Source organism: Lonchura striata, chromosome 4 (assembly GCF_050655825.1).
Source record: "Lonchura striata isolate lonStrDom1 chromosome 4, ASM5065582v1, whole genome shotgun sequence".
Taxonomy (NCBI): domain Eukaryota; kingdom Metazoa; phylum Chordata; class Aves; order Passeriformes; family Estrildidae; genus Lonchura; species Lonchura striata.
Window position 1 is genome coordinate 62,479,103 of NC_140706.1, and position 25,699 is coordinate 62,504,801.

Consider the following 25,699-nt stretch of genomic DNA (forward strand, 5'->3'; position numbering starts at 1 on the left):
ATTTTGTGACTGAAGAAAATGTTTATGCTATTGAATACTTTAAGTACATACTAAATAAAGAATGGGTCTATTCCCTAAAATGCCAACAGTTTTCAAGTTTTTAAAGCACAATCAGGCAAGGGAAATGCATGTGCAAAATTGTTTCTTTAATGAAATACAGAACCTTAATCAGAATGAGCCAAACAACAGAAGCTTTTTATTTTAACAATAAAATATTTGCATGTGTTTTAAAGCTTCTGAAAAACTATTTTCCTTAATCCTCCTAGTTCATGGCAATGCAAAGAACCATCCTATGCTCGTAGCTGAATATCCTGAGGGATATTGTGGAAAACAGTAAAAAGAGAGTTTTCTTTAAACAAAAATAACAAGATACTATATTTGAAATCTATCAAAGATACAAAGCAGAAATAAATACTTTTTAAAATATTTTTGTATTTTTATTTTAGGAAGATCTCTCTTCCTGAAGGAAGATCACTTCAACAATACTTCAATTACTTCTTTATAGGTAAACCAATTCAGAAAAACTTTTAGTACAGTAACAAATCACGTACTGCTGCAACACAGGTGCCTCCTTGAACAGCTATTTACAGTAACAAAGTACTATTGATACTGCTCTGATCTAAAGGCTACTGAGGCTTATGAAAGACCCTAATTTAATATCAATGAGTTTGAACCAGAGCCTGAAGAGACATTCATCTGAAAAGCACTATTTTATTTTGACTGGGAAAAAAAACAGGTTGGTGAGAAATTGCTACTACACCTCTCTATAAAGAACTGACATGTTATTTCAAACATTTGGAGATACATTTCAGACAGCTCAGAGATGCTCAAAATGGGTCCTGTAGCACTAAAGTCTTATACACAGTTCTAGATCACAAGGGGTAACTGAGAGGTCTGATAACCTGTCTAACTGAGGATTTAAGAACCTGAAAAAAAAGCCTTTAATAGAAAGTGTGCTTGTGTACACAAGAAATGCAGGAGAGGGAAAGGAAAAGGAATGCTGAGATGATACTGTGAACACAGAAATTTTCAAGACAGCAAAAATTCAAACTGGTAAATCTGATGGACACAGCACTCACTAGTCAAAGCAGCTCAGATATAACACTGTGCAATTAACTATTTAAAGTAAACAAGCAAACAAATTTTACTGAATCTTTTATCAGTGTGTGCATTAAGTGCTGCTCTATGCTTCCTTAGCACGTAGCTCAGCCATGTCTGCCCCTGGGACACACTTAACCTTACCCTGATGTTAAGAGAAAAAAAACCAATTAGCTACATATGCACCAAAATGGACTACAATGACATCTATGTCATGTCAGCTAAGGGCAGCTTTGTAAAACCACTCCCTTTTGCCTAGGAAATCTTAAAACTTGCTTGTAAGAAGGATGAAGTGCAGAAGCATCTGATGGCAGCACAGACAGGAGTAACAGAAAGGCCTCAGCTAGCCAGCACCCCCACAATAACCCACAGCTCAAAACCCCAGCACAGGTGCTCCCAGCAATCCCTGAGATGCCTACCTAACACAGTACCAATCTTATTGGTCAGGACAGAATCCGTCTGATCCAGCCAGCCTCCGCCACTGAGACCCTCCTTAAACTTCATAAGGATGGACTGATTACTCAACAGGACCACGAGAATTCGCATGGCTGCTGTGACTGTGGTGGAATGAAGATGTTCTTCCATAAACATCATAATCCAATCGAAACCCAGTGTCTTGACCAGCTCTTCACAAGCCCTAAGCAAATGGAAAAAACAAGTCACATTTTACAGAATTTAGTTTCCAACTAGACAGCAAAAATCAATGTCCTCCACTGCAGGGCAAACCTCAGGAGCAAATTCGTAGTTAAGTCTGCTACAAACAAGTAATATCACTTACCAACTCCTTATATGAAACAGGTAATGTGTGTTTGTTTAGAAGAAAGGAAGGACTAAATACAGTTCCTGGGACTAATTCCATTGCATGAGATTTCTCCAATTGCTGCTTTTGATAACAAATACGGAATTCTGAACTGAAATCATCTTGTTGAACAAGAAGTTTTCACACGTCTTCTTAATGAACAGGTATTAAAAAATGAAGGAAGTTTGTTTCTTTCATTGTTTTCATTACAGGAGGAGTTACTTGGGAACATTTGAAAGTGTTTTTTGTAATTTTAAGGGTCATTCTAGGGTCAATGATTGTAATGATAACACTGTACTGAAGCCTCTGAATCTCAACCAAAGGAGAAATTGACTATCCCACTTCTCTAAAATGAAAAGTTTTCTCTTTGACAGTTTTATTTTTCTATAGCCACACATGAAATTGAGAGAAAACAACAAAATTAATAAAGCTTCCAACTTCTACTAACATATCTCAGAGTAATTCAGCGACATCTGTATAAATCATTCAACATTTCCTATAAAACAATGCAATTCAACTAGTGATTTGAAGGGAGGCTGTATAATTCTTCCCCTTGAAATAAAATGTGATATCCTTTCTCTGCCTCAATGATTTTTTTGTACTTACTGCAAATTAACAGTTGTCTTTTCTTTAGATGTATATAGAAGTTTCAGAAGGATATCTAAAAGCCTGTTCCGCAGTAGAATAAGATTAGCTGAAACAAGTCCTCCAAAATCATCCTCTGTTCCTAATATTGAATAAAACCAAACAAAAAAAGGCAAAATTAGGATTTTGGAACTTGGGCATTTCAAAGGCTATTCATAAATTCCATACATAAGCAAATACAAACTGACCCGCCAATCAGGCTCCAAGGAAGCTGTGCTAAAGTACAAGCATCCTGTAATACAGTGCTGAGAAATGTCTGGTGCCTCCTTATCACTGTCCTACAGACTTTGGGAGCTTGAAGAACAGGTAAAAGAGAACCATAGCTTCTCAGACAGTAAACTGAACTGAGGTGGTTACTATCTGTCACCCTTCCCTCCCATCTCTCCTTCTCTCAAAACTGCAAAACATGTAATTAAATAAACATTTTGCATTTTGAAAGCAGAGTGGTTGGGGGGAATGTGGAAATTGTAAGGAATTGACTCTGATACTTCCCAAATCCCTCCAAATCTAAGAAATAGAGAGAAAAATTAGTCTCCTTTTCTTCAACACATCCCCAAGCATATCATCAGTTGAAAAATACATTTACTGCAACCAAAGCAATCTATGCAGCTCAGGACTAATTTTACAGCTATTTTGCAAATCCCTCTTGCTGTAGCTTATGCTGTCAAAGGAAGACCCTGCTTTTATGTTATTGAAAAAAAAAAAAAAGAAAAAAAAAAAAAAAAAAAAGGCAGCCCAGCTTGAGGCATTATATGCAAAAATGAAGACAGACAGATAAATGGAAAATTTCTGGACCAAGGTACAGACACAAGAAAATTTCTGCACAAGATACAGACACAAAGGATCCTCTGTGGCATAAATCCAACAGAAGTAGTGAACTCCAGTAACCTAAAAATATCATACCATTTGCCTCAAAAGCTTCTCTTTTCATTTCTGCCACACCCTGAATTTCTCCCCAAGGTTCTTCAGTCCCCTGTGTAGGCAAAAAACAGCTTGGGCTGCTCTTAGCGCGGAGGAAAAAAACCCAAACGAAACTCATGACCTGTAGTGGGAACACCAATCTGGATCTCCCTACAATACCCAATACTCTTTTTCACTAAAAAGCTCAAATTTAATAATCTTTGCCACAAAACCAAAACTATTCAAAGAAACAAGTGAGGCACAGGAAGATAATGAACCCCACCAGACCGTGGAATGGTTTGGGTTGGAAGGAACCTTAAAGATCAGAGAGGTTCCGACCCCCCTGCCATGGACAGGGGACACGTCCACTGGACTTCCTGTGTTTGCTCACAGCATCATCCAAACTGGCCTTGAACACATCCAGGGATGGCACCCACAACTCTTCTGAGCAACCTGTTCCAATGCTTCACCACCCCCTCATCACAGTAAGGCATTTCTTCTGTATATCCAATCTTAAACAACTCTCTTTCAGTTTGAAGCCATTCTCCCTCATCCTATCATTACATGCCCTCGTGAAAAGCCCCTCTCCAGAATGTGCAGACTGCCCAAACCATGTTTTTTGTGACACCAGACCAATATAACTAACTGTAAATAAAGAAACATCTTTCACTTGTCCCTCTGCACCAGTATATTCCCAAGAGACGTAGAAACAGAGGTTCTTTGGAGAATCCTTCTATTTATTTAGCTGACATCTACTGGGAATAAAACATTTCTGTTCAGGGAGACTGATTGAAAATGCAATTGCACAAGGTATATAAGGGTAAAAATGGTCTCAAAACAGTTCAATGTAAGAATTATTGAAGGATGGTAACATTTATTTTTTTGCCTAAAAAAAGTTAGTAGGCTGTCTTAGCTAATTCTTTCACTTCTTTCACACCTGGAGGGCTGATGCACCTAGCAACCAGTTGTTTGGGTTTTTTTTTCCCTTCTTTTCCCACAAAGAAGCAGAGATGCACAGCTGATTGGAAGGAGCAAGTGGAGGAAAGAGAACAAAACCATACAGTGATAAATGAAGGAAACAATAAAAAAAGTGGTTTGCTCTGCTTTGTACTCAATACTGAAAACTAAAACCCCACTAACTGGCAGCCAGGTTATAACAGTATTACAACATTGCTAGTGACACTATTTCTACATATTTTTGTATTCAAGCACAGAAGAAACCACAATGTATTTTATTCTACTGCTTCTAAGTACTGTCAACACTTACCACTATCTAGCTTTTCTTCATTGTTTCTTTCCATGACCACAAACTTCTCACAGACTGCAAATGTAGGTAAAGTGGAAGAGATGAACTGTCCAAACCTTGATGTATACAGAAAAAACATCACTCATTGACATGACAGACGCACTCTCACCTATCACTAATTCACCTTAAATGTAAAACCATGACACCAGAGACAGGGAGATACCCAAAAATGTCAGCTTTCTCACATCTGAAGATTGTTGAAAATGGTTGTCATTTAAAGTTACCAGCCAAATCACAAATTAATTTGTAGTAATTAATAGAATACTTGCAGACAAGTCTGCAGGTAAGGGACCCTGAAAATGCTATGATTCAGTAAACTGAACTGGGAGATACCATTGAATCCTAGTAAAAGGAACACCTCAAGTTAAAAGAGAACAAAACATTATTCTCAACACCTTACAGCTGAACAATTATTACATCAAAACAGTGGTTACTCAACTCTGGAAGAACATCTATGCCTATAGCTTGAGGTTATGTGACACAGGGTAATGGTTTTCCATTACAAGACGTTGATGTACCGCTCCAAGAAAAGAGATGCAATATACCTCTTTACTCTGCAATTAACCTGAAATGGCTCCTAGCTAGTGCAACTTTTCCCAAGTTATGCAACATTTTTCATTCTTTGTTTCTGGGAAGGAGAACAGTGAACACTGGTTTACAATCTAGTCTGAAACCAATTAAGCATAAAATCAGTAGTTTTATTCTTGAATAATTTTTTGTCCTGTATAGTTAAAACAAAGACAGGTAAGATGCTCAGGTTGAAGCTTCTGATACCTTTAATTGTACTTAAAAGTAAGGAGCTGAAAACATGACCATGCATATGCAAAGAGAGATGAAAAAATCAAGTTATCAAGGAGTTAAACTATTCTTAAAGCATTTAAAATACTCCTGTACATATGAATTGCAGTAAATAGTGTAATTTTCATCAGTCAGAATTAGTAGTACTATATCTGACAGCCTTAAATACCTTTTTATACAGTGATGATTAAGAAAAAATCTGGAACTAAACCTTGTATTCAAGATAGTAATCAAAACTGCATTTTAACCAGAAATATCTTTTTAGCCTGTGTCAAATAATATTCAGTGATATTCAGTAGGAATGCTTAGTGCTTTACAAGAACAAAAGGGGCTGCTCAGCACCTTTACTTTTCCCTGGTAGAACATTAAACTAGTTTGACCATTCAACTATGCTTGGTCAGATACAAACTGAAAAACTTATGTAAATCAAGGCTTCAACATATTGCTAATGTCTAGTTCAATCTAGTTCATAGAGGCAAAAAACAATCAGTCCATGAGCATTCCATATCACACACTCCTCAGCAGTATGACCATGAAGTACTTTTGACTAAGATAACAGAACCCAGAAAGACAAAATTATCCAGGGGTGGGCTACCTGAGTAGGTCATAGCTGCTGGGGAAGCCCTGAAGTAGAAAGCTCAGCACATTGCTAATCGCAGCAATAGTGGGCTGAGACAGGGACATGTCTCGAAGAGTCAACAGCAGTCTTGGGATGAGCTGGAATTCCCTCATTAACTTGGCATTCTTTGCTGCTTCACTAGAAGAAGAAAAGAAATGAGACAGCCATTTAGAATTGCAGTATCCTCTAATTATCACCTAATCCGGTAAATCCTATTACTAGGCTTGAATCAGTTTGTACCTTGACTCAGTGAGGAGTTCAATGAAGTGCTCAAATAATGACAGATGAAGCTCATAGGGTGCATGAAGCCAGACCTGAAATAAGAAAAATCAGTACTTTTTGTACACAAGTCGACTTGTGGGTTAAAAACAAGCATTAATAAATCAAAAGTTAAGAAGATACTACAATCATTCATATATATGACTGTTTACCTCGGCATGAAGAACCACACATTGGTTCCAAAAATATTCTCTGTAAGAGTACCATGCTGAAAACTTATAAAGGGATCTAGACAAAAGGTCACACACTCTTGTCTTTTTGCACCAACTTTAAACAGACAGTGTAATGACTCCAAAGGAGTTATTGGGGTTTACAAGGCTGTGTTAAATTTATTTTGTTTAGGTGAATGATTATGTCTTCATAAAATTAGCTTACAACCTTCCACCAAGATTAAATTCAAGGTCTTCCCTGCTTTTATTTTTTATCTAGCACCACCTGCACTTAAATTATTTAGATTCTCTACTAAAACCCCCAAAATATCAATTGTTCAATCAATAGAAGTAATACAAGACAAAAAAATCAGAAAGCTCACAGTTACAGCTGCAAATCTTAAAACTAATTTGCTATTGAACAAAGCATAATTAATACTTGTTCTCTGGTGTATAAAAGTGGCTTAAATGAAAAGCTTTCTAGCTTTTGCTTTTCTTCTGATCTTATAATTTTAAATGATGAGAACAAAACTTTTATTTCTCTGTTCTGCATGAGTAAGAACATATAATTTATCTAAATTAAGTGGAATTTTGGGTCACTGATTTCTGAATAAAGTAATTAAAACAACAATCAAAAAACTGAAAAAATAGCCAAAATCTCAGACTTTCTTCCTAAATAAGGTTTCCAGGAATGCTTTGAAATAATCAAATAGACATCTAAAAAAGGAAATGGTTAAGTCTGTTAAGTCATTTGTGCAAAACTGACTTGCAATATTAAGTCAGCAACTTATAGCTGGCTTAGCAGTGGTAGCAGGGTTTTTACTTTAATGTATATGAGTCAGAATTCTTTTAGTCAGTCTATGTCAGGTACAGATAATGCCAAAGGAGCACACATCAAAGGGTAAGTTCTGGGAATCTTTTATCAGTCTCTACTGCATTAGCATTTCCCTCTGAAATTTGTTACTTTCCTTACTTTAACACAACATTTAAGTATTTCATAAGTCATGCAAACAAAATTTTGACTCCCGTACTAATAACCTTGCAGGAGATGTATGATAAAGTGATTTCCATATGCTATGTTGAAAGTTTACCTCCTACTTTTACTTTCAGGGCACTTTTCATGCCCTGATATATGTACTGCAGTAGAACACACAGGTGAAAAGAAATTGAGGAACAAAAAACTACAGAATGTTGTCTTCTAAAACAACAAAAAGCAGAAACATTTGTAGCACCCATCCATTGTTTGTGCAGTGATTCAAGCCATTTCAGTGGGAAAACTTACCAATAATCTTGCTGCTCAGCTGCTTTACTGTACTATATAAGAAACAGGACATTCTCAGGATAACAGCCTAATTTGCTACAGTTGAATATTTAAGGTACACTATCAGCATCTGACTTAATCACTATCCAGCATAATAATCACTCTTCTGTGCAGCTCTACATACTTCAAAATCACATAGCAGGTCCTGGAAGGCAGCAGAATTTGGGATAATGGATGTCTCGTGGCCGCTGTCAACAGTTCCCACCAAGGAAAAGGTCAGGTGGAGTATGTGGCTGTTCAGCAGGGACCGTTTCTTCTTTAACAGCATTGCCAGCAGCTTGAACAAGCAAACAGAAAAGGAATTAGTCCTGTGAGCACACAGCAATATTGTCTAAGCATGCAGGAGTACAGACTAAATGCCTGTGCCCCTTTTGAGAAGGCCTTAAAGTATGTCTGCTGTTTAATACTCTTGATGAAAGAGTTCGAAAGTGGCATTACAGTTCATTACAAAAGTGGCTTTTTCAGGACGCTCTCCAGCTCCTAACACATCTGTTTACACCACAGACAGGATCTAGGCCTGAGGATTAGGGACACACACACTGCTCTCAGCTCTTTGGCAGTCAGTTTAAGATAGCTTATGCTCAAGCAGCTGGGTTCTTGGACATGGCAGACAAATAGAACAGGCCTAGAGCACTGCATGCCCAAATGCAAGGTACTCTGGCACTGAAAAAAAGTAACATAAATATGAATAAGCCTCTTTTTTTTCTTGCTACACTTTGTTTCCCTAGGCATGACTGCAGTCCCCGCTTCTGCTCTAATTTCTTGTAATCTGGGTTGGGAAAGAATCATTTGCCAGACAATGTTATAGTCTCTTTTGTTCTGAAGCAAACTTGTTTAAACACTCAACATCCTGGCCTGTTCAGCTTTACCATCCTCACTGAAACACTAAAAAAACACAGATTTCTGGGAATCTCCCTCAAACCATATTATTTGCTGATGTCAATACAAGTGGAATGTAAGGCCATTTGTGATGATCCACTGACTACTCATGGTACAAGAAGGACACTGTCTAGACTTGTTTGGTCACAGTAAGCCAAGGTCTGCACCAGGCTCCTTGGAAAGATATGTTTGATGCAACTGCACCAGGCATTAGCATTTCAAAGTTTGTAAATACACAGCCCAAACGACAGAACTTTCTACTTCAGTAAAGCAGCCTCCATGAGAAACATAAAAAGCATTGCTCATGTGAAGACCTTTTCAAATCAGTCAACCAATCCTTCTGCATAAGTCCCCATCCCAATGGAGAATTAATGTCTTCAGCTTGAAAGGAAACAGCATCACTAACTACAAAATTCATGCAGTCTTCTTAAAAGGATGCTTCTAGGAGTTCACTTGTTTGGGTTTTTTTATGTGTCCTTATCCTCTCTCTTGGTGGTAAATCAGACACACAAGCTCCCAGGCTTCCATGGGTGGTTTCAAAATCACAAGAAAAGACTAGACAGTTGTGCTCTTCCCTGATGGTACTAAAGGCTCAGTTTCTGCAATGCAGCTTAAATGTGCACAACGGCTTAGCAAAAAACCTTTCACCCTCTCCTTTAAAAGACATCATAAATAATTAATCTATGCTAATTAACCAAGAGAGCAAGGAACTTTTAAAGAGAAACTCAGGTTACAGCACAACAAGAGATTTCCATGGGAACTCTCATGACAATAGTGCAATTCAATTCCATGAGCCTAGTCTGTTTTAAGACATTTCTTACATACCTGATAACCTTTGATTCTTTCCATCTCTTTGCTGGCCAGTGGATTGCTCTTTACTACACAGACCAAGGCTTTCACAGCTGCATACAGCCCTTCCACATCTGATGCCATGGCTACAAGTCCCAAAATAGCAGCAGCCCCACCAATGTACTGTAGTGTAGTGGCAACAGGTTTGGGGACAAATGTTCTTACTCCTGACCTCAGACAGAGATAATTAATTAAAATATATTCAAATTTAATTTTTGCAAGAAATAATTGTGAAAATGTGAAAGCAATTTTCATTTTAGAAGTACTTGAATTTTAAAAAGAATGTTACTAGAAGAATTATGACACCTCAGAACAGGAAGTGAAGGAAATATAGAACAATAGTTTATGACCTAAGGTAAAGTAATTTAATATATTTTCATAATAATGAATCATAAACTGAAACACGCATCTCATGTGAGCAAAAAAAAAAGATAATAGTATATGCATAAGATATAAAGATGTTCAATAAATACGACGCAACATTAACATTCATCAATCACATTATTTGTCTTCTAGACCTAAGTTCTTACTGACAAGTAATTAATAACTTCAAAGCATAATAATTCTTAAGCACTCAACTCACCCAAATACCCTATCAAAGCTGCACCAAGGGAGCGTGCTGGTCCATTCAAATGCCCTGCTGAGTTATGTAGCAGCTTCACAGGTGTGGCATTTTCATGAGAAGAAATTGCCAGCTGAAGAAAACAAGAAAAAACCAGCAGGGGTTGAAGGGAGGAGGTTATTTTTATGCAAGCCTAAAATGCATAACTTACAAATTTTCTTACTATGATCAGGAGTAACATACAATAAACCCAGATTAAGCCTTTCCTCTCAGGAGAGATGCTCCAACCCTCTGATCATCTTGGTGGTCTTCCCTAGACTTACTCCAACAGGACCATGTTTTTCTTGTGCTGGGGACCCCAGAGCTGATGCAGCACTGCAGGTGGGGTCTTGCCAGAGCAGAGGGGCAGAATCCCCTCCCACACCTGCTGTCCATAGTACTTTGAATGCAGCCCAGAACATGTTTGGCTTTCTGGGCTGTGAGTGCTCATGGCTGGGCCATGTCCAGCCTCCCTTCCACCAGCACTTCCAAGGTCTTCTCAGCAGAACTGCCCTCAATCTGTTCATCCCCAGCCTGGATTGATACCCTGACTCAGGTGCAGCACCTTGTACTTAGTGTTGTTAATCTCATGAGCTTCCAATTGGCTCACTTCTCTTGGCCCTCCTAGCCCTGGAACTCATCTAGATCTCGCTGGATGGAATCCTGGCCTGGAAGTGTTTCAATAGCACCACTCAGCTTAGTTTCATCAGTGAATGTGCTGAGGGTGCACTTGATCTCTCTCTGTTATTAATGAAGGTATTAAATAATGCTGGTCTCCACATGGACTCCTGAGGGACAGCACTTGTCACCAACTTCCATTGGGACACTGAGCTATTGACCACTACCCAGTGGATGCAACTGTCCAGACACTTTCTCATACATCTTAACACCCACCGAATCCATCTTACTCCAGTTTAGAGAGAAAGATGTTGTGGGGGACTATGTCAAAGGCTTTACAGCAGTGCAGATAAATGACATCTGTAACCCTTCCCTTGTCCACTGATGCAGTCACCCCATCACAGAAGGCCCCAAGATTGGCCATCTAGTGCCTAGAGAAGCTGCGAGTTCTCAGTTTCTGGAAGCATTGAAGGTCAGGCTGGACTGCACTTTGACCAACCTGACACAGTGGAAAATGTCCTTGCCCACAGGAAGGGGATTGGACTAGATTGTTCCTGGCTGCATTAAGCAAATTGTCTTGAAGTAAGTTAGAAGAAAGGAAGAAGTCATACACACTAGCTGACTGGTTACCCAACATACCTGTTTGGCAATAGCTTTACTATCCAACTTGTTGTAAACTTTCCTTATTTTTGCCACAGTAAATGAAGAAACTGACAGTGCATAGAGACCAAAGGAGACCTTCTCTTCTGGTACCAAAGATACTGGTGATGGATTGATTCCTTCAGACTTGGAATCTTTACCTTAAAGACAAAATAGAAGTTCCCTTCATTAATGGCGTTGTTTTTCTTTTAATTTGAACAGTAAAATCTTAAGCAACTTATACTGCAGAATAGGTATAAAAAAAGATTTTTGCAAATAGCTGAGATGTGATATTGTCCAGCTTAAAGGCTGTAAACTTCCCTTCCCTTCTGAAGGAAAAGAAAGCAATCAAAAGCCAGAGAAGCATTTGGTAAATCTGCATCTTTGCCTGTGACAACTGTTTTTGTACTACAGTTTGATAGGAAAGCTGCCTTGGAATGGTATGAGAGATGCAAGATTCAAAGAGAATATATAACCATATCTTTAAAATTTTGTATCCTTTCTGGTTTCACTTTCTAGAGATAAATATCACAAACAGTATGAATAATGACTTTTCTAACTGGTTTAAAACCAAAGTGAGGAAAAAAAGCACTTCTACTATATCTCAGCACAAGAATTTGAATTCCTATCATCCTCTTCAACAGCAGCTACTAATCTTCCTCTTGTGAAGAGCAAGCTTTTTCTCCCTGCTCCTGCATACTCTCTCACCAATTCTGCCAGTATGCACACAAAGACTCCAGCACAGGCAGCCCAAGTTACCAGGTGCAGGTGCCACCTGACCTGTACGTACATGGAACATAAACTGCTTGGAAGCTCCCAACGTAATTTGGTCCCAGCTCGTAAATGGTGCTGACCCCTGGGGCAGGCAGCACTTCCTCCAGGAAGTGCGTGGGGCCCAGGCGCCACACCAGGGAGGAGAGCTGGCGCTGTGCGGGTGGCGTGCCGATGTAGGCGTACACTGTGCTGACCACAGGGGGGTTGGCAGAGCCAGAGCCACTGGGGCTGCTATGGATGTAGTGAAGCTGTGAGGGAGCAAAACACAGGCAAGTTAGTGAGAGAGCAAGGGACAAGATCAGAAATTTTGTCCAAAAATGGCTTTGCAAGCCAGGGAAGGTATAAAATGATTGCTATGTAATGCAGGGTATTCTGACACTGTACTGAACTAGACAGTGAAGAACTTTAAACAGAAAGGAAATGTGAAGACCAGCAGTGGCTATCAAAAGATGAAGGTGTGTATGGAAACACAGGAGGAGAAGATGAGAATTCTGTGCCTAAAGAAGCTGTATCTTGATTCTAAAGACATGGTGCTCAAAGTAGTGCTGTTTCTTCTTCCCCAGACTTTGAAAATTGCACCATTTCAAGCTAAAGTGCAAATGTAATGAACTAAATTCAGCAAGACTTTTCAAACAATTAAACAAATACATGAGTAAGATCAGGGCCAATACACAAAGACAATAACAACCTCACAGGCTTTTTTTAATTTATATTTAAAAAATTCTGTTAGTAGCTATTAAATGTAGTCATGCATAGCCAGAGAGACAGCCAGATAGATACTCATGTATTATAGCTGTCAGCATAACAACTTACTGTAGTCCCCCTCTTGCAAAAGGAATACTGGGATGTAAATTTTGAAAGTCAACATGTTGTTTTACCTACAGCAGTCCAGTAACATTAGCTAGTTTAAATCCCACACCAGGTTGTGCTTTATACCTTAAAGCTCACATCTGCCAGTTGTGAAATGATGTCTGGATATCTGTTACAGCTTGGGAATATTTTGTGCTCAGTGGACAGGTCCACAGTACTCTTCACTGTTTTCTACAGTTTCTTCCACCTAACAATGAGGCATTGACCTTTGCAAATAAATGTAGTGTTTGCTTGTTGTTTTTTGTTTTGTTGCTTAGGTTGGGTTTTTTCCTATTCTGTTGGGGGTGACCACCTTTTCGACAGGGTGGTGGTGGTTAATTTTTTCTTCTTTTTTTTGGTAAGGTTTTTTTATTGCACAGAGAAAAAAATCACTCCAACCAGTAAAAATGAGAGCTGAAAGATTTATTTTACCTTAACAATGTTAACAAGCTGTCCATCGAGGTAGAGTGCAGCTGTACTGTTCTTCAGCATCCCTTTACTCATGACCAGAACTAGGTGATGCCACTGGCCCTCCACAATGAGGTCACCGCAGCGAAAACGGGCACAACAGGGAAGAATTTCATAAAATGATGATTCCTCACTGAAGTCATCAACTAAAGGAAAAGCACCAGTTAGTGGGCACCAGCAGAAATGTTACAAGAGATTAAAAATCTCAGGATATATTCAGACTTTTGACAATTTTATTTAATTTCTCACCTTCTCCCCACCCTTTGAAATTTTAGCTGGAATTACTAGTTGGCTCAAGTTTTTACTTTCTCATGCTGCCATGCAAGTCACAGAAAGATCTTTTGTTGTTTTCCTAAAGAAGTTTCTACAGCAGCATTCACCAAGAACCAATAGATGTGCTCCCAAACCCACAGAGATATTTTTCACCTTTCTCACACTGTGGAGAGGATGATACTCATACTCCCAGACCTTTATTCCCACTTTTGCATCACAGAAATGACCCTTACTCTGCTTAAAAGTCATCCCTACAGAAAGAAAAAAAGAAAAAAAACCCCAAAACCCAGGGAATGTTTCAACCATGAGCTTTTCATAGCTCTCTTCATTCTTTCATACTGAAGGAAAAGAAACCATTAATCCCCTTACTACAACAGCTGGCTGCACAGGGAGAACACTCATTTCTTTAGAAACAGCACAAGGAAAATGTTAAAAGCAGAGTACTTAGAAGTAAGGTTCAGATACAAAAATAATCTCAAGTTATTTTCTTAGCCAAACATCTCTGAGCACAGTTCTTGCTCTCAATATAGGTCCTTAAATCACCCCTTTTATTCTTACATGAGACTGCCAGCACTTCCAATCCCCGTGTTGTGCACAACAATTCCAGTCTCAGTTATCCAGGTCCCTACCTGATCAGCACTCAATTATACACCACCAACTATGATTTAGACACAACAGGGTAGCACTTGAGTGAAGCAAAGTATCCTGGTTGAAGTAAAAAAGTCTTTATAATCAGAAACCTCCAGATCTTCTCTGAGAAAGTGTTTTCAAATCCAATCTCTTTCAGGGAGTTTGATTATAGATGCTCACTAAACTAAAAACATATGCACAATAGCTTCAGTGCAGGCTAAAGCAATTAGTGTGAAGATAAACTTGCTTCATTCCATAAGATTTTGGTCCTCTGAGAAAGAAAGCACTATCAGTAATTTAGGGAGCTTAATTCCTACTTTACACTATGTGTTTTCAGCTCTCAAGTTTCAGGTTTTGAACCTGACTTCTAGTAAGAACCACTGCTGCAGTTAATGTCTGCTTACAGATTATTCCTTATTTTCATGCTAACAGTCCACTTAGTTGTTTGTGGGAGGCCTTTGTAATAACAGCAGTTGTGTAAATTCTTTATTAGTCCTGCCTACACAAAAGTAAAGAACAGAAGCAAGAATAGGTTTTTGACAACTATTTGGGCAGGTCTAGTGAAGAGCTAAGCCTGAAGCACACACAGAAGGCTGCCCTGCTCCTCTCAGCTCCTCCACAGACTCATCCTGTCAAAACCAACCATTTTTGGAGGCTGGAGACAGGAGACAGCTCATCCTAAAGTCCCTGAGTGCACTGATAGCCCTCTCTAGCAAATTTATTGGTATCACCAGCTTCACTTAGATCTTCACTACACCTCCTGTAACTCCTCCTTTAGTTACAGATACTGAATGGAGATACAAACTGTTTCTGAAAGCTGACTACAGCATTAAAACATGAAGTGAATTACTGCTTGCCTTCAAAAAACCCTCCAGTAATGGGACTACCCTGACTGAAAAAGCCTTCAACCTATTAGTTTACTATTTATTTCCAAACTTCTTCAAGCAAAGACAGTTAAAATTTGCACCTCAAGATTTCAAGAGATGATGTCTAAAATCAATGACACAATATACATCAAAGGCAAAACCTTTCAAAATCAGTGATGTAATCCCTCCACTGAATACATATTACCTGGGGTTTTGGCAAAAATTTTTCTTTTATATAGAGACATCAAATCTTCTTTGGAAATTTTAAAAGCTCCATAAATTAATGTTTACATTTTGCATTTTTCCATTGTCAAAAAATCAGGAACTGGTGAAACAGCAATGAAAGTTCCCGCACACACAATTCTTCTGGATAGTGAGTTTAAAATAAACTTCCCATTGCATCCCTATAAATACTGTCAGCATTAGCTGATGACATGGCACAACTCTTACCATAATTCTGAAGCAATTCTTCTTTAGTTGAAACAATCAATGAGCGGTCTTTTGCTGAGAGGACAATGGCAAGGCAGACGTAATGCTGCTCCGAGGAGTTCGCACGCCGCACTACAGTGAGGAGTCTCACAGGATGGTTATTGGGAGGTGTACTAAAATGTTCAATGCAAAACCAAGTTGAGTAGCTTAAACCAGATGGTGGTGGGAAAAACCTTTCACCTAAAGATAAAAAGAAAACCCATTACATAGCTGCAGTTAGGATACCTACTTGATCCTGTTCCTTTCTTCATATCAGCTCAGCTAATACTAGCTGCGTTTTCTCAGATGCTGAAGAAGCCTCTGTTAAGGGAATATCTCTCCATCACATACATCTGACTCCACTTAATATCCCAGGATGCTCCCACTAATTCTATCTTACTGCAGTAAGCCTTCACCTTAGTTTTTAGATGTAACAACTTGTTTAACTAAGTGACCGTGTTCAATTAATCCCACAGATTTAATTAAGCATTCCAGGTTCCTGTAGGGTGAATAATCCACAACAACATGTAAAAGTGATGGCAAACAATTTAAATGGGGCTTTTGTGATGGTGTGTGCAACTACACCTGTAATAAATGCAGTCAAGGATTTAGCAGAACAAAGTCACAAGTATAGCATTACATTTCATTCCATGTTTCCTATGCTCTACACACTACGACCTCAACTTTTTCTTAATGCATCTGCATTATTACTCATACTCCTTGGTTGATTACAATTTAGCCTTCTACTTTAAGCTTTGCATTTTAAAGCAATCACACATTTATATTTTATATTGCTTTTCATTGTCTTGGGGGCAACAGAAACACACAGAAAAAAGACACAAGAAGTTCTTGATTATGGGTGCACAGCATCCAACACCATACTATCAGTTCATGGCTAACCAAGAAGTCTAAGAGAACTAAACATCAGATACAAAACATTGTTTGTTACCAGTCATACTGGTGTACTCACCAGTTCCAATTCCGCTCACAACGGCACCATCAACGAGTCCTGTAGTAACAGCATTATTTGTAGGTGCATTGTGGGGAGCCAGACTTGGCAAGAACAGGCAGCTGTTAAACACAAGACCAGTAACACACTGGAGTTTATAGAAGTCAGTGTAAGTAGAGTTCAATAACAAACAAAACATGGCTTAGGAAAATATACCATAAGCACACATGCTTTGTGACTTAATGTAGTAATGAAAAATAGGAATTAATTCTCAAGATTGCTCATTGTGAGTCTAAATTATCTCTAGCACTAAGAACTTTGGCAGTGTATGCCTTTGGTGTGAAGGTACAGAGTCATGCCCATGTGGCTCCATGGCCTAAGATTCTCCGTGTGGGCACCTGCACCTTGCAGCAACCTTTGATTTGTTCTGAACCTTGTAAAGAGACTGGATCAGCTAAATAGTCAAAGGATCTGGCAACTACAGACAACAATGTTCTTATCTTAAGAAAGTATGCTCTCACACTAATATCATATTCATACCAGCTTAGTTATGTTTGGTCCTTACAAGAGCCACTGATGCTGTGGACACAATGGAAAGCAATACAAGGAGAAAAGTTCTTAATTTTTTTTTTTTAAATTTATTATAGAAGCCTTCTTAGTTGACTTGCTGAAATTCTAAGAAGTCACAGCTGCATTATGTGAGTTACTTCTGGACATGTTACCAGCACCCACAAATCTCCAGAAGCAAATACAATGAAAATTAATTCTGCCATGCTATTTCAAGTTCTTAGGTCCAGACAATTTTCTTTTCTTCTCTCTTACAAAAGATGTAGAACACAGCTTAGAGTAACATTTGTTTACTAAAGCAATAAGTCTCTTCCTGATTGTATTGGATGGAAAGGCTAGATGGAAAATGGGAGCTGCATCCTGTTTTGCAGAGCTGAAAAGAGAATGTAGACAGCAGCAGAGCTCCCAAGTATTCAAGTTTTTCTAGTCCATTTTTATAACCAAAAGACCAAAAAACTTCCTTAAACAGATGTTGAGAATGGTGTCATGCTTTCATCTTCTGAATAGTTAAATCTTATTACATGATTCTCAAAAAGTGAAGCACTCAGCAGGTGTTTAATTAGAGAGAGAAAAACAAGTGGTGCTAAAAGAAAAAAATGAGCTAAGCATGATATCCAGGCTATGTCTCCAGTTAGTAATACTAGGCTTCTTTTAGTTCTTTGAACTCATCATAGCTGCCTTGTCTGCTTCGTTTGTATTTCTGATACACTCTCACATTTTCATGCTTTCCAGCAATTTTAAGTGGGTCTCAGAATAACTGTACCATCCAAATGTCAAACATAAATCTCAGCAACCCTTCAAGGGTATGTTGGCATTCCTTTGCTTTAAAAGGGATGTGAAACCCAGAATTGAGAGGGTCCCATCAATGATATATACTTCCTTTTTTCACTTTCACACATGGCAAGCAAGCATTTTTAATTAAGGTATTAGTGAATGAGAAAGAAAGAAAGTGGAAATTTATGTGACTCAAAGCATTCCTTTCTCCTCTTTAAAGAGTTCATCTGCTCCTTACTTGCAAATAGTCTATTAAAATTTACGAGTATTCCTTTGGGAAAAAAGGAAGTAAGCAAACACTCAAGAGCATGGCAGGACCTTACCCAAACCCTTCCAGAGATGTGTCAAACTCGATGAACGCTGGCGTAACCGATGATCCGTGAAGCCTGATATCATGTGGGGTTGTCATGGAGACCAAACACTTGACTCTGGTCAGGGGCACTGTGCTCCCTTCTGCTGGCTTGAGCAGGCTCTTGCTTATGCGATAGTGGCTGTCCTCGTGCACACTGAAGACGCTGTCAGGACCCAGACCTTCCATGGAGGTGACCATGCTATCTATATGAGAAAACAAGAAGCAGCACAGCATTGCAATACAGCGTTGCAAAGGGAGGCATTTTTAGGCTGTTTATTTGGACCTTTCAAGTCTGGTGGAATAGCTGAATTGTCACACATCTTCAGCCAGTTCAGCCTCTCATAAGATAAGGAGCTGGGCAGCTCATTATTAATTGCTTTGATAATAAAAATGCTCAACCAAGGCAGAAAGATGAGCATCTTGCACAACATGCCAAGGAAAGTTTGTGGTAAAGCCAAGAGGCCCTCCCATTACCTCATGTCAGCACGGTATCCTTTTTGCAGAGGATCCTCTTTACGTGCATTTCTGCTACCTGACTTAGTAGGTAGGGAAAATCCTACTTTGTGCTTTTCAAATGCAGTCTCAGAGCTCTTAGTGAATAGAAAGTAAACTTAGTTTAGGCAATTTAATATAACCTGTGGTATTCAGAAGGTAGCTTTGCATTCTCTTTCCTAGGCTAAAAACTTTCTAGTCTCACATTTTCACTGTTTATTTTTCCCAGTGATAATGCAAATATATATATATATATATATATATATATATATATATATATATATACACACACACACATAAAAATAAATAGAGCAGTGGCCAAGAGAAATTGAAGGGAGATACTACACAGATATAATGATTTGTTGTGTGCACATGAAAATAGCTGAGAAAAAATAATATTGAATAGCTATAAATGCAGGACCTACTCAAGACTTAAAAAACAAACTACTACCGTATTTAACAGTTACTGTTCCTAAAATAAAAACCTGCGATAATTCTTGCTAGATATATATATTCAATATAAATACTACATTCCCTTTGATACTCCACATTCATACAAAGCTGGGGTAAAGTTGGATTTTTATGAATGCTTATCTGAAAATTTTAAATAGGTATGCAACTGGGGGACATGAGTGAAACATTATTTACACACATTTTTAGCACTTCAGCACCTACTTCTCATTTCTGGTTCAAAACTCAGTGAGCTGGGTTTGTGCACTCGGTACTGTTTCAACAACTTTTTGTCCCAGGCTCCGCAATTCAAAGGATTTCCCAAGCGTAAAAATTCCCTAAGAAAGAATAAAAAAATTTGGAAGTCATTTTCTCTATGTATTTGCCTATAGTGGCACCAAATCTAATAGCACTTAAAAAAAACCCCAGTAAATGCTTGCAATAAGCATAACTTATAACTAAGAAAATAATCCAATGCATAATTATGATGTATATTTGATCCATTCAAAACAATTTAATTTTGGAACACATGCTCTCAAAAGTTGACACTATGTTAAGTAATCAAGCAATGTTGATAAAGTAATTTATCATAAAATAAAGCAATTTTGATAATTCCCTTCTCTTCGTTATAAAACTTGGCAGGAGGCTGCTGCATTCTGCAGGAGAACATCAGGACATTTGATAATACAAGCTGAACTCTTCTGGAGAGGCAGATCATAGGCTGAAGTAAGCGACCTCAGCTTTGTTTTACCAGTGTGTCCTATTTGTCTGGGGGAATCATTTCACAGCTATCAACACCTGTATCTCTAGGTAACTATAGTATCTCACTATAGAGCTACCCAGGCTATCAGTGTCTATGGTTAGGGAAGCTTAAGTCCCTGTAATGTGACTATGAGCTAGAGGGCTCCTTCTGACACAGCTACATGTCACTGAAGGGAACTGAGCAGCTGTCCTGGCTACAGGTCAGCCAGCCAGTGATCCATAGGAGATAATACAATTAAATTCCCTCTTACAGCTGAGATCACAGAACCCCAGGACAGTCTGGGCTGGAAGGGACCTTTCAAGGTCATTTGGTCTAATGACCCTTCTGCTGTGGGCTGGTACAGCTTTCACTTACACTAGGTTGTTCAAAGCCCTGTCTAACCTGACCTTGAACAACACCAGTGACAGAGCATCCACAACTTCTCTGGACAACCTCTTCCAGTGTCTCACCTCCTTCACTATAAAAAATGTCTTCCTCATGTCTAATTTAAATCCAGCATCTTGTACTTTAAAACCTGTAGCACTGGTACTGTCACTACAGGCCCTGGTAAAAAGTCTGTCTCTGTCAAGAGACAACCTACTTGATGAGAAACAGAAGGGGATATTGTGCTATCTCTACCACATCAGGTTACTAAGGCTCTCTACCACTGCCAGCCATTTACAGCGAGCCAGGACAGTGCAGGCTGCAGGCTTCAGTCCAACTGAACTTCAGGGCTATCCTTCTGACCTCAACACCATTGGCTGCAGAGCCTGGGAGGCCAGCCTTTCAAACATCCTTTGGAGTGGTGGATGCAAGGAGTGGTCCTCATCTGCCAGAGCAGCGCTGCATCTTTGCAGAAGTCGTGCGTGGAGCCCAGCTTCACACATCACTTGCTGGTTTCTCTCTGTATGCACCAGAGATTGCAGGATGTTGGCCACTGCCAGCTGGAGATCCAGTGCATGCTGAAAAAGAGAACAGCACAAGGCTTGAGAAAGTGCAAACTCAGGAGGAAAACAGAAGAAAGGCTTTATACATAATAACAGAAAAAAAACTACCATTAGCAATAAATACAGGAAATTAATTATACTTAAATATATGTGCATGCACTTGTGTATTTTTGGGGTGTGTGTGTGCATGTCTGTATGAAGAAAAACTCTCCACAAAAAAAGGGTAATTAGACAAAGGATTACCAGAACTATGGTCAAGAAAAATAATTCAGGTAAGAATGGTTAACTAACCTCTACTTTTCACCAGCAAAGAGAGCCAGCTTAGAGAGAACTAGAAACTTTTATTTTTGTGACTATTAAGCTACTCTTAGTAACTTAACATAAAAATATCATCATTTAGGTTGGAAAAGACCTTTAAGATCACTGAGTTGAACTCTTAACCCAGCATGGCCTAGCCCACCATTAAACCACGTCTCCAAGTGTCACATCTACATGTCTTTTAAAGACTTCCATGCCTGGTGATTCAAACAGTGCCCTAGACAGCCCATTCAAATGCTTAACAACCCTTTTGGTGAAGAAGTTTTTCCTAATATCCAACCTAAACTTCCCCTGGCACAACTTTATGTCATTTTCTCTCAGTCTATCACTTGCTTGATTTGTTGAGACTGCCCTTCCCCTTGCTAGAACCTCATTTGAAGTAGTTTTAGAGAGGGGTAAGGAACTGCCTTGAGCTTCCTTTTCTCCAGGCTAAAACACTCCCAGCTCCCTCAGTTACTCCTCACAGGACTTGTGCTCCAGACCTTCCTTAGCTCCTCTGCCTTTCTCTGGGTTCACTCCAGCACCTCAATGTCCTTCTTGTAGTGAGGGATCCAGAACTGAGCACAGGATTTGGGGTGCAGGCTCAGCAGTGCTGAGTACAGCGGGATGATCACTGCCCTGGTCCTTCTGGCCACACTTGCTGATTCAGGCCAGGATGCCATTGGCCTTCTTGGCCACCTGGGCACAGCTGGCTCATCCTTAGACCAGCATCCCCAGGTCTTTTCCAGCCACTCTTTCCCCAGCCTGTAGCACTGCCTGGGGATGTTGTGACCCAAGAGCAGGGTTCAGCACTTGGCAACCTCACACAGCTGCCCTCAGCCCATCAATCCAGCCTGTCCAGATTCCTCTGCAGAGCTTTCCTACCCTCCAGCAGATCAACACTCTGGCTGAACTTGATACCATCCACAAATTGACTGAGAGTGTACATGATTCCCTCATCCAGATCAAAACAGATACTAAGCAGAACTGACCCAGTTCTGACCTCTGGGGAACGCCATTGGTGACCATCTGCCAGATGGGTGTAACTCCATTCACCACCACTCTGGGCCTGGCCACCCAGCCAGTTTTTAACCTAGGAAAGAGTCCACCCACTCAAGCCATGAGCAGCCAGTTTCTCCAGGAGAATACACTAGAAAACAGTGTCAGAAGCTTTACTAATGTCCAGGTAAATGACATCCACAGCCTTCCCCTCATCAACCAATAGGGTCACCTTGTCACAGAAGACCAGGTTAGTTAAGCAGGACCTACAGTACATAAAGCCATGCTGGCTGGGCCTGATTTCACAACTGTTCTGTATGTGCTGCAGCATGGGATGTGTAATGATCTGCTCCACAGCCTTCCCCAGCACGGGGGTCAGATTGACGGGCCTGTGGCTCCCCTGATCTTCCTGGCCAGTCTTGTAGATGGGCATCACATTGACTAATCTCCAGCCAACTGTAATTTTCCTGATTAGCCAGGACTGCTGCTAAATGATGGAAAGTGGCTCAGTGAGCATTTCCACCAGGTTCCTCTCCACCCTTGGGCAGATCCCATCAGCCCCACAGATTTGTGAGTGTTTTAAGTTGTGTATCAGGTTGCTAACTACTTCCCCTTGGATTATACGGGCTTCATTTCTGCTCACCACCACCACCACAACCTCTACAAAACTAAAGACATATGCAATATAATTGTCAAATGTATGCCGTGAAGGTAGAGAGTTACTACACTCACGACCAGTAGAGACCAAGAAAGAGGAATCTGGTAATTCTTTCAAGTTTTTGGAACCCCCCCTTTTTTTTTTTAAACAAAAAGTATTCTTCAGGGAAGACATCTCAAATAAAAAATACATGAGCAACTTCCAAAAACATCCAACAAATCCTTCATACACAAAGAACCAGAAGACATTTTGTGTTGGGAATTGTACAAAGCAGTCATTACAACTTTAGAACTAGAACATATTTGGAACTTTTAACTTTAGCTAGAACAACTAGAACAACTTTAGAACTAGAACATATTTCAGCTACTTCAAACGGTGTGCATAGCCCAAGATACGATGTTCAGTTCTATGTCCTCACAGTATGCATTAATACCTGATACATCAGGGAAAACATTAATTAATCATAGTGCTTGGAAACTTATCTGATGGCCACTTCATATCTTTCTTTAAACTTACATTACTAACAAGAGTTTGAAAGAGATAAATAAAAGAAAGCCTATGACACAAAGCAATTCCTCCTAGCCACCAGTTATACAACTCAAGCTGGGAAATATATTAGTTTTTCAGCACAAAATGAGAGAACATCACCAGCTTTCCTATTTCCCCAGCACCTCCCAAAGCTTCAGACCACACATTTTTTTCCCTTACCTCTGGGTGTGTAGCTGATCCAACAGAGGCCAGAAGATCCAGCATTGCAAGCATAGCACCAGGGTGAATGATGACTGCATCAGAGCTTTGTATGGACGTGGATCCTGTTTGGAGTTTCACATCAGCTATGTTTTTCTGAGGGCAAACAGGGGGTGTTGAAACAGAATGATATGCATGCCTGCAGGACAGAAAACATCCCATGGTTACAACACCCAGCTATTACGAGCTCTGCATTTTTTAAACAGCTGTAAAACTGTACTGGCCAATAGATGTTACTCCCTTTTCCTTTCTCTTCCCTCAGTTAGACAGAACAAGTGTTCCTCTTCCAAACCTTTTGGGCATGTTTCCCTAAAGACAGCCTGGAGAGGTTTCAGTTTCTCAACTATTCTTGTATTTGGAAATGTCTTCCCCAGGCGCTTCAAGACTGTTTCAAGAACTTAAGAGATTGTTTTTATTGCCTCCTTTTTATTCTAGTTGCAGTGGCAGCACAAAACAATTGCAGTGAGCAACCTACCAATGCTCCTGTTCTCTGGATGTGTGTCTCCCCATTTGCTTTTCATTAACAACTGATCATGAAATGTACTATCACAAAACTCTCAGCAATCTCTAATCAGCCTAAGGGAATAGAAGGGTGGTCTCTGTGTTTACTCATGACAGCAATCTGTATGTTCTTAGTCCTTCTGTGACCGCTACAGCCATTTGGTTTTACATGAAGATACTTTAGTCTGATCCAGGGAAAAGGATTTGACACACTGACTTAGAAGCAACCACTGGTCCTGAAAAATGCAGACATGTCCTTCATTGAAACTCTTGACAGAATCAGCTTGATGCAACTCTTCTTTCAGCAAGGGTTTCAACACACAAACAGCATGAGCAGCTTACTAAACATATGCTTTCAAGATGGTGCTTTAGAAGCAAAAGCAAGATCCAAAGACTCATGCTCACCACAAAAAAAGAAAACCAAAACACACAAGAAACCCCTGCAAGAAAAAAACCCACAAACACAGAAAAAACCCAACCCAAATCACCCAAAGTATTTATCATACAGTTATTTGTAAGAAGAAATAGAACAAATTATGTGTAGGAATTTTTTTATGATCACAATGTCCTTCGTTTTACAACTGAATATAGCAAAACAAGAAGGTTTTCTTGTTATCAAATCAGCTGAAAGAAGTATTTCCTCTCTTCTGTTCTCAGTGACAGAAATTTACTCAAACACTGACCCTAACACAAGTTAAGACTTTGAGACTGGATGTTCCTCACTCTTTAGACACTTCCAACAAGACAATCTCTTTCTCCTGGGAAAAACAGGATATAGATGGGAGATGAGGAAGGCTGCAAACACAATTCTGCCCTAAACACAGCCACCAAGCCCAATCCCCCAGCAAGAAAAACATCTATGGGGGAAGGCTGAGACGTCAGATTATTCAGCCTAAAAAAGGACAACAGGAAGCACAGTACAATCTTTTTGTGCTGGCTGGAAAACTGGTTCAATAAATAATGTTCCAATAAAAAGGTTCCTACTGAAAAGCTTTATGGCAGATCAGCAAAAACTTGGCACCTGAACAACCCAAGAGTACTGTTCAAAAGAGAGTTTTAAATAAAAATTAGATTATCGATGCTTTACTCATTTAGATAATGCTTACAGGAAACAGAAAATAAGAAGGCAATTCTACTGAAACCAACTGCTAAGAAAAAGATCTCCCTAAATGAATTTTTCTAGTGTTTCTTACAAACCCATAAGCCATTAATTTTCTAAACTTCTCTTGTCAGCCCCACTACTTATGGAAACATCTAGCAGGTAAGAAAGGCTTCACTGTTTATTTTTTTTAAAGAAATGGAATTAGGAACGGTGTAACAAATGGTAATACTACACAAAGATGTGATCTCAAGCCTCTGCCCTGACTTACTGCAGAAATTGGAACACAGGCAATTG

General features: G+C 39.4%; 1 protein-coding gene across 10 annotated transcripts in view; it reads right to left on the reverse strand.

Annotated features, from left to right (window-relative positions):
• The window catches only part of WDFY3 (WD repeat and FYVE domain containing 3), a 152,295-nt gene that overhangs the window by 38,477 nt on the left and 88,119 nt on the right, over positions 1-25,699 (reverse strand). For all 10 annotated transcript variants that reach the window (XM_077783021.2, XM_077783020.2, XM_021541464.4 and 7 more), the window contains 17 exons: positions 23,764-23,941; positions 20,902-21,116; positions 19,638-19,750; positions 18,442-18,673; positions 16,799-16,899; positions 15,811-16,029; positions 13,556-13,737; positions 12,291-12,522; positions 11,501-11,661; positions 10,226-10,337; positions 9,619-9,809; positions 8,039-8,191; positions 6,406-6,479; positions 6,142-6,303; positions 4,710-4,804; positions 2,504-2,624; positions 1,518-1,735 (listed from right to left, as the gene is read on the reverse strand). In XM_077783021.2, the coding sequence (XP_077639147.2) occupies positions 1,518-1,735; positions 2,504-2,624; positions 4,710-4,804; positions 6,142-6,303; positions 6,406-6,479; positions 8,039-8,191; positions 9,619-9,809; positions 10,226-10,337; positions 11,501-11,661; positions 12,291-12,522; positions 13,556-13,737; positions 15,811-16,029; positions 16,799-16,899; positions 18,442-18,673; positions 19,638-19,750; positions 20,902-21,116; positions 23,764-23,941 (2,759 nt within the window). The remainder of the gene's footprint in view (positions 1-1,517; positions 1,736-2,503; positions 2,625-4,709; positions 4,805-6,141; positions 6,304-6,405; positions 6,480-8,038; positions 8,192-9,618; positions 9,810-10,225; positions 10,338-11,500; positions 11,662-12,290; positions 12,523-13,555; positions 13,738-15,810; positions 16,030-16,798; positions 16,900-18,441; positions 18,674-19,637; positions 19,751-20,901; positions 21,117-23,763; positions 23,942-25,699) is intronic.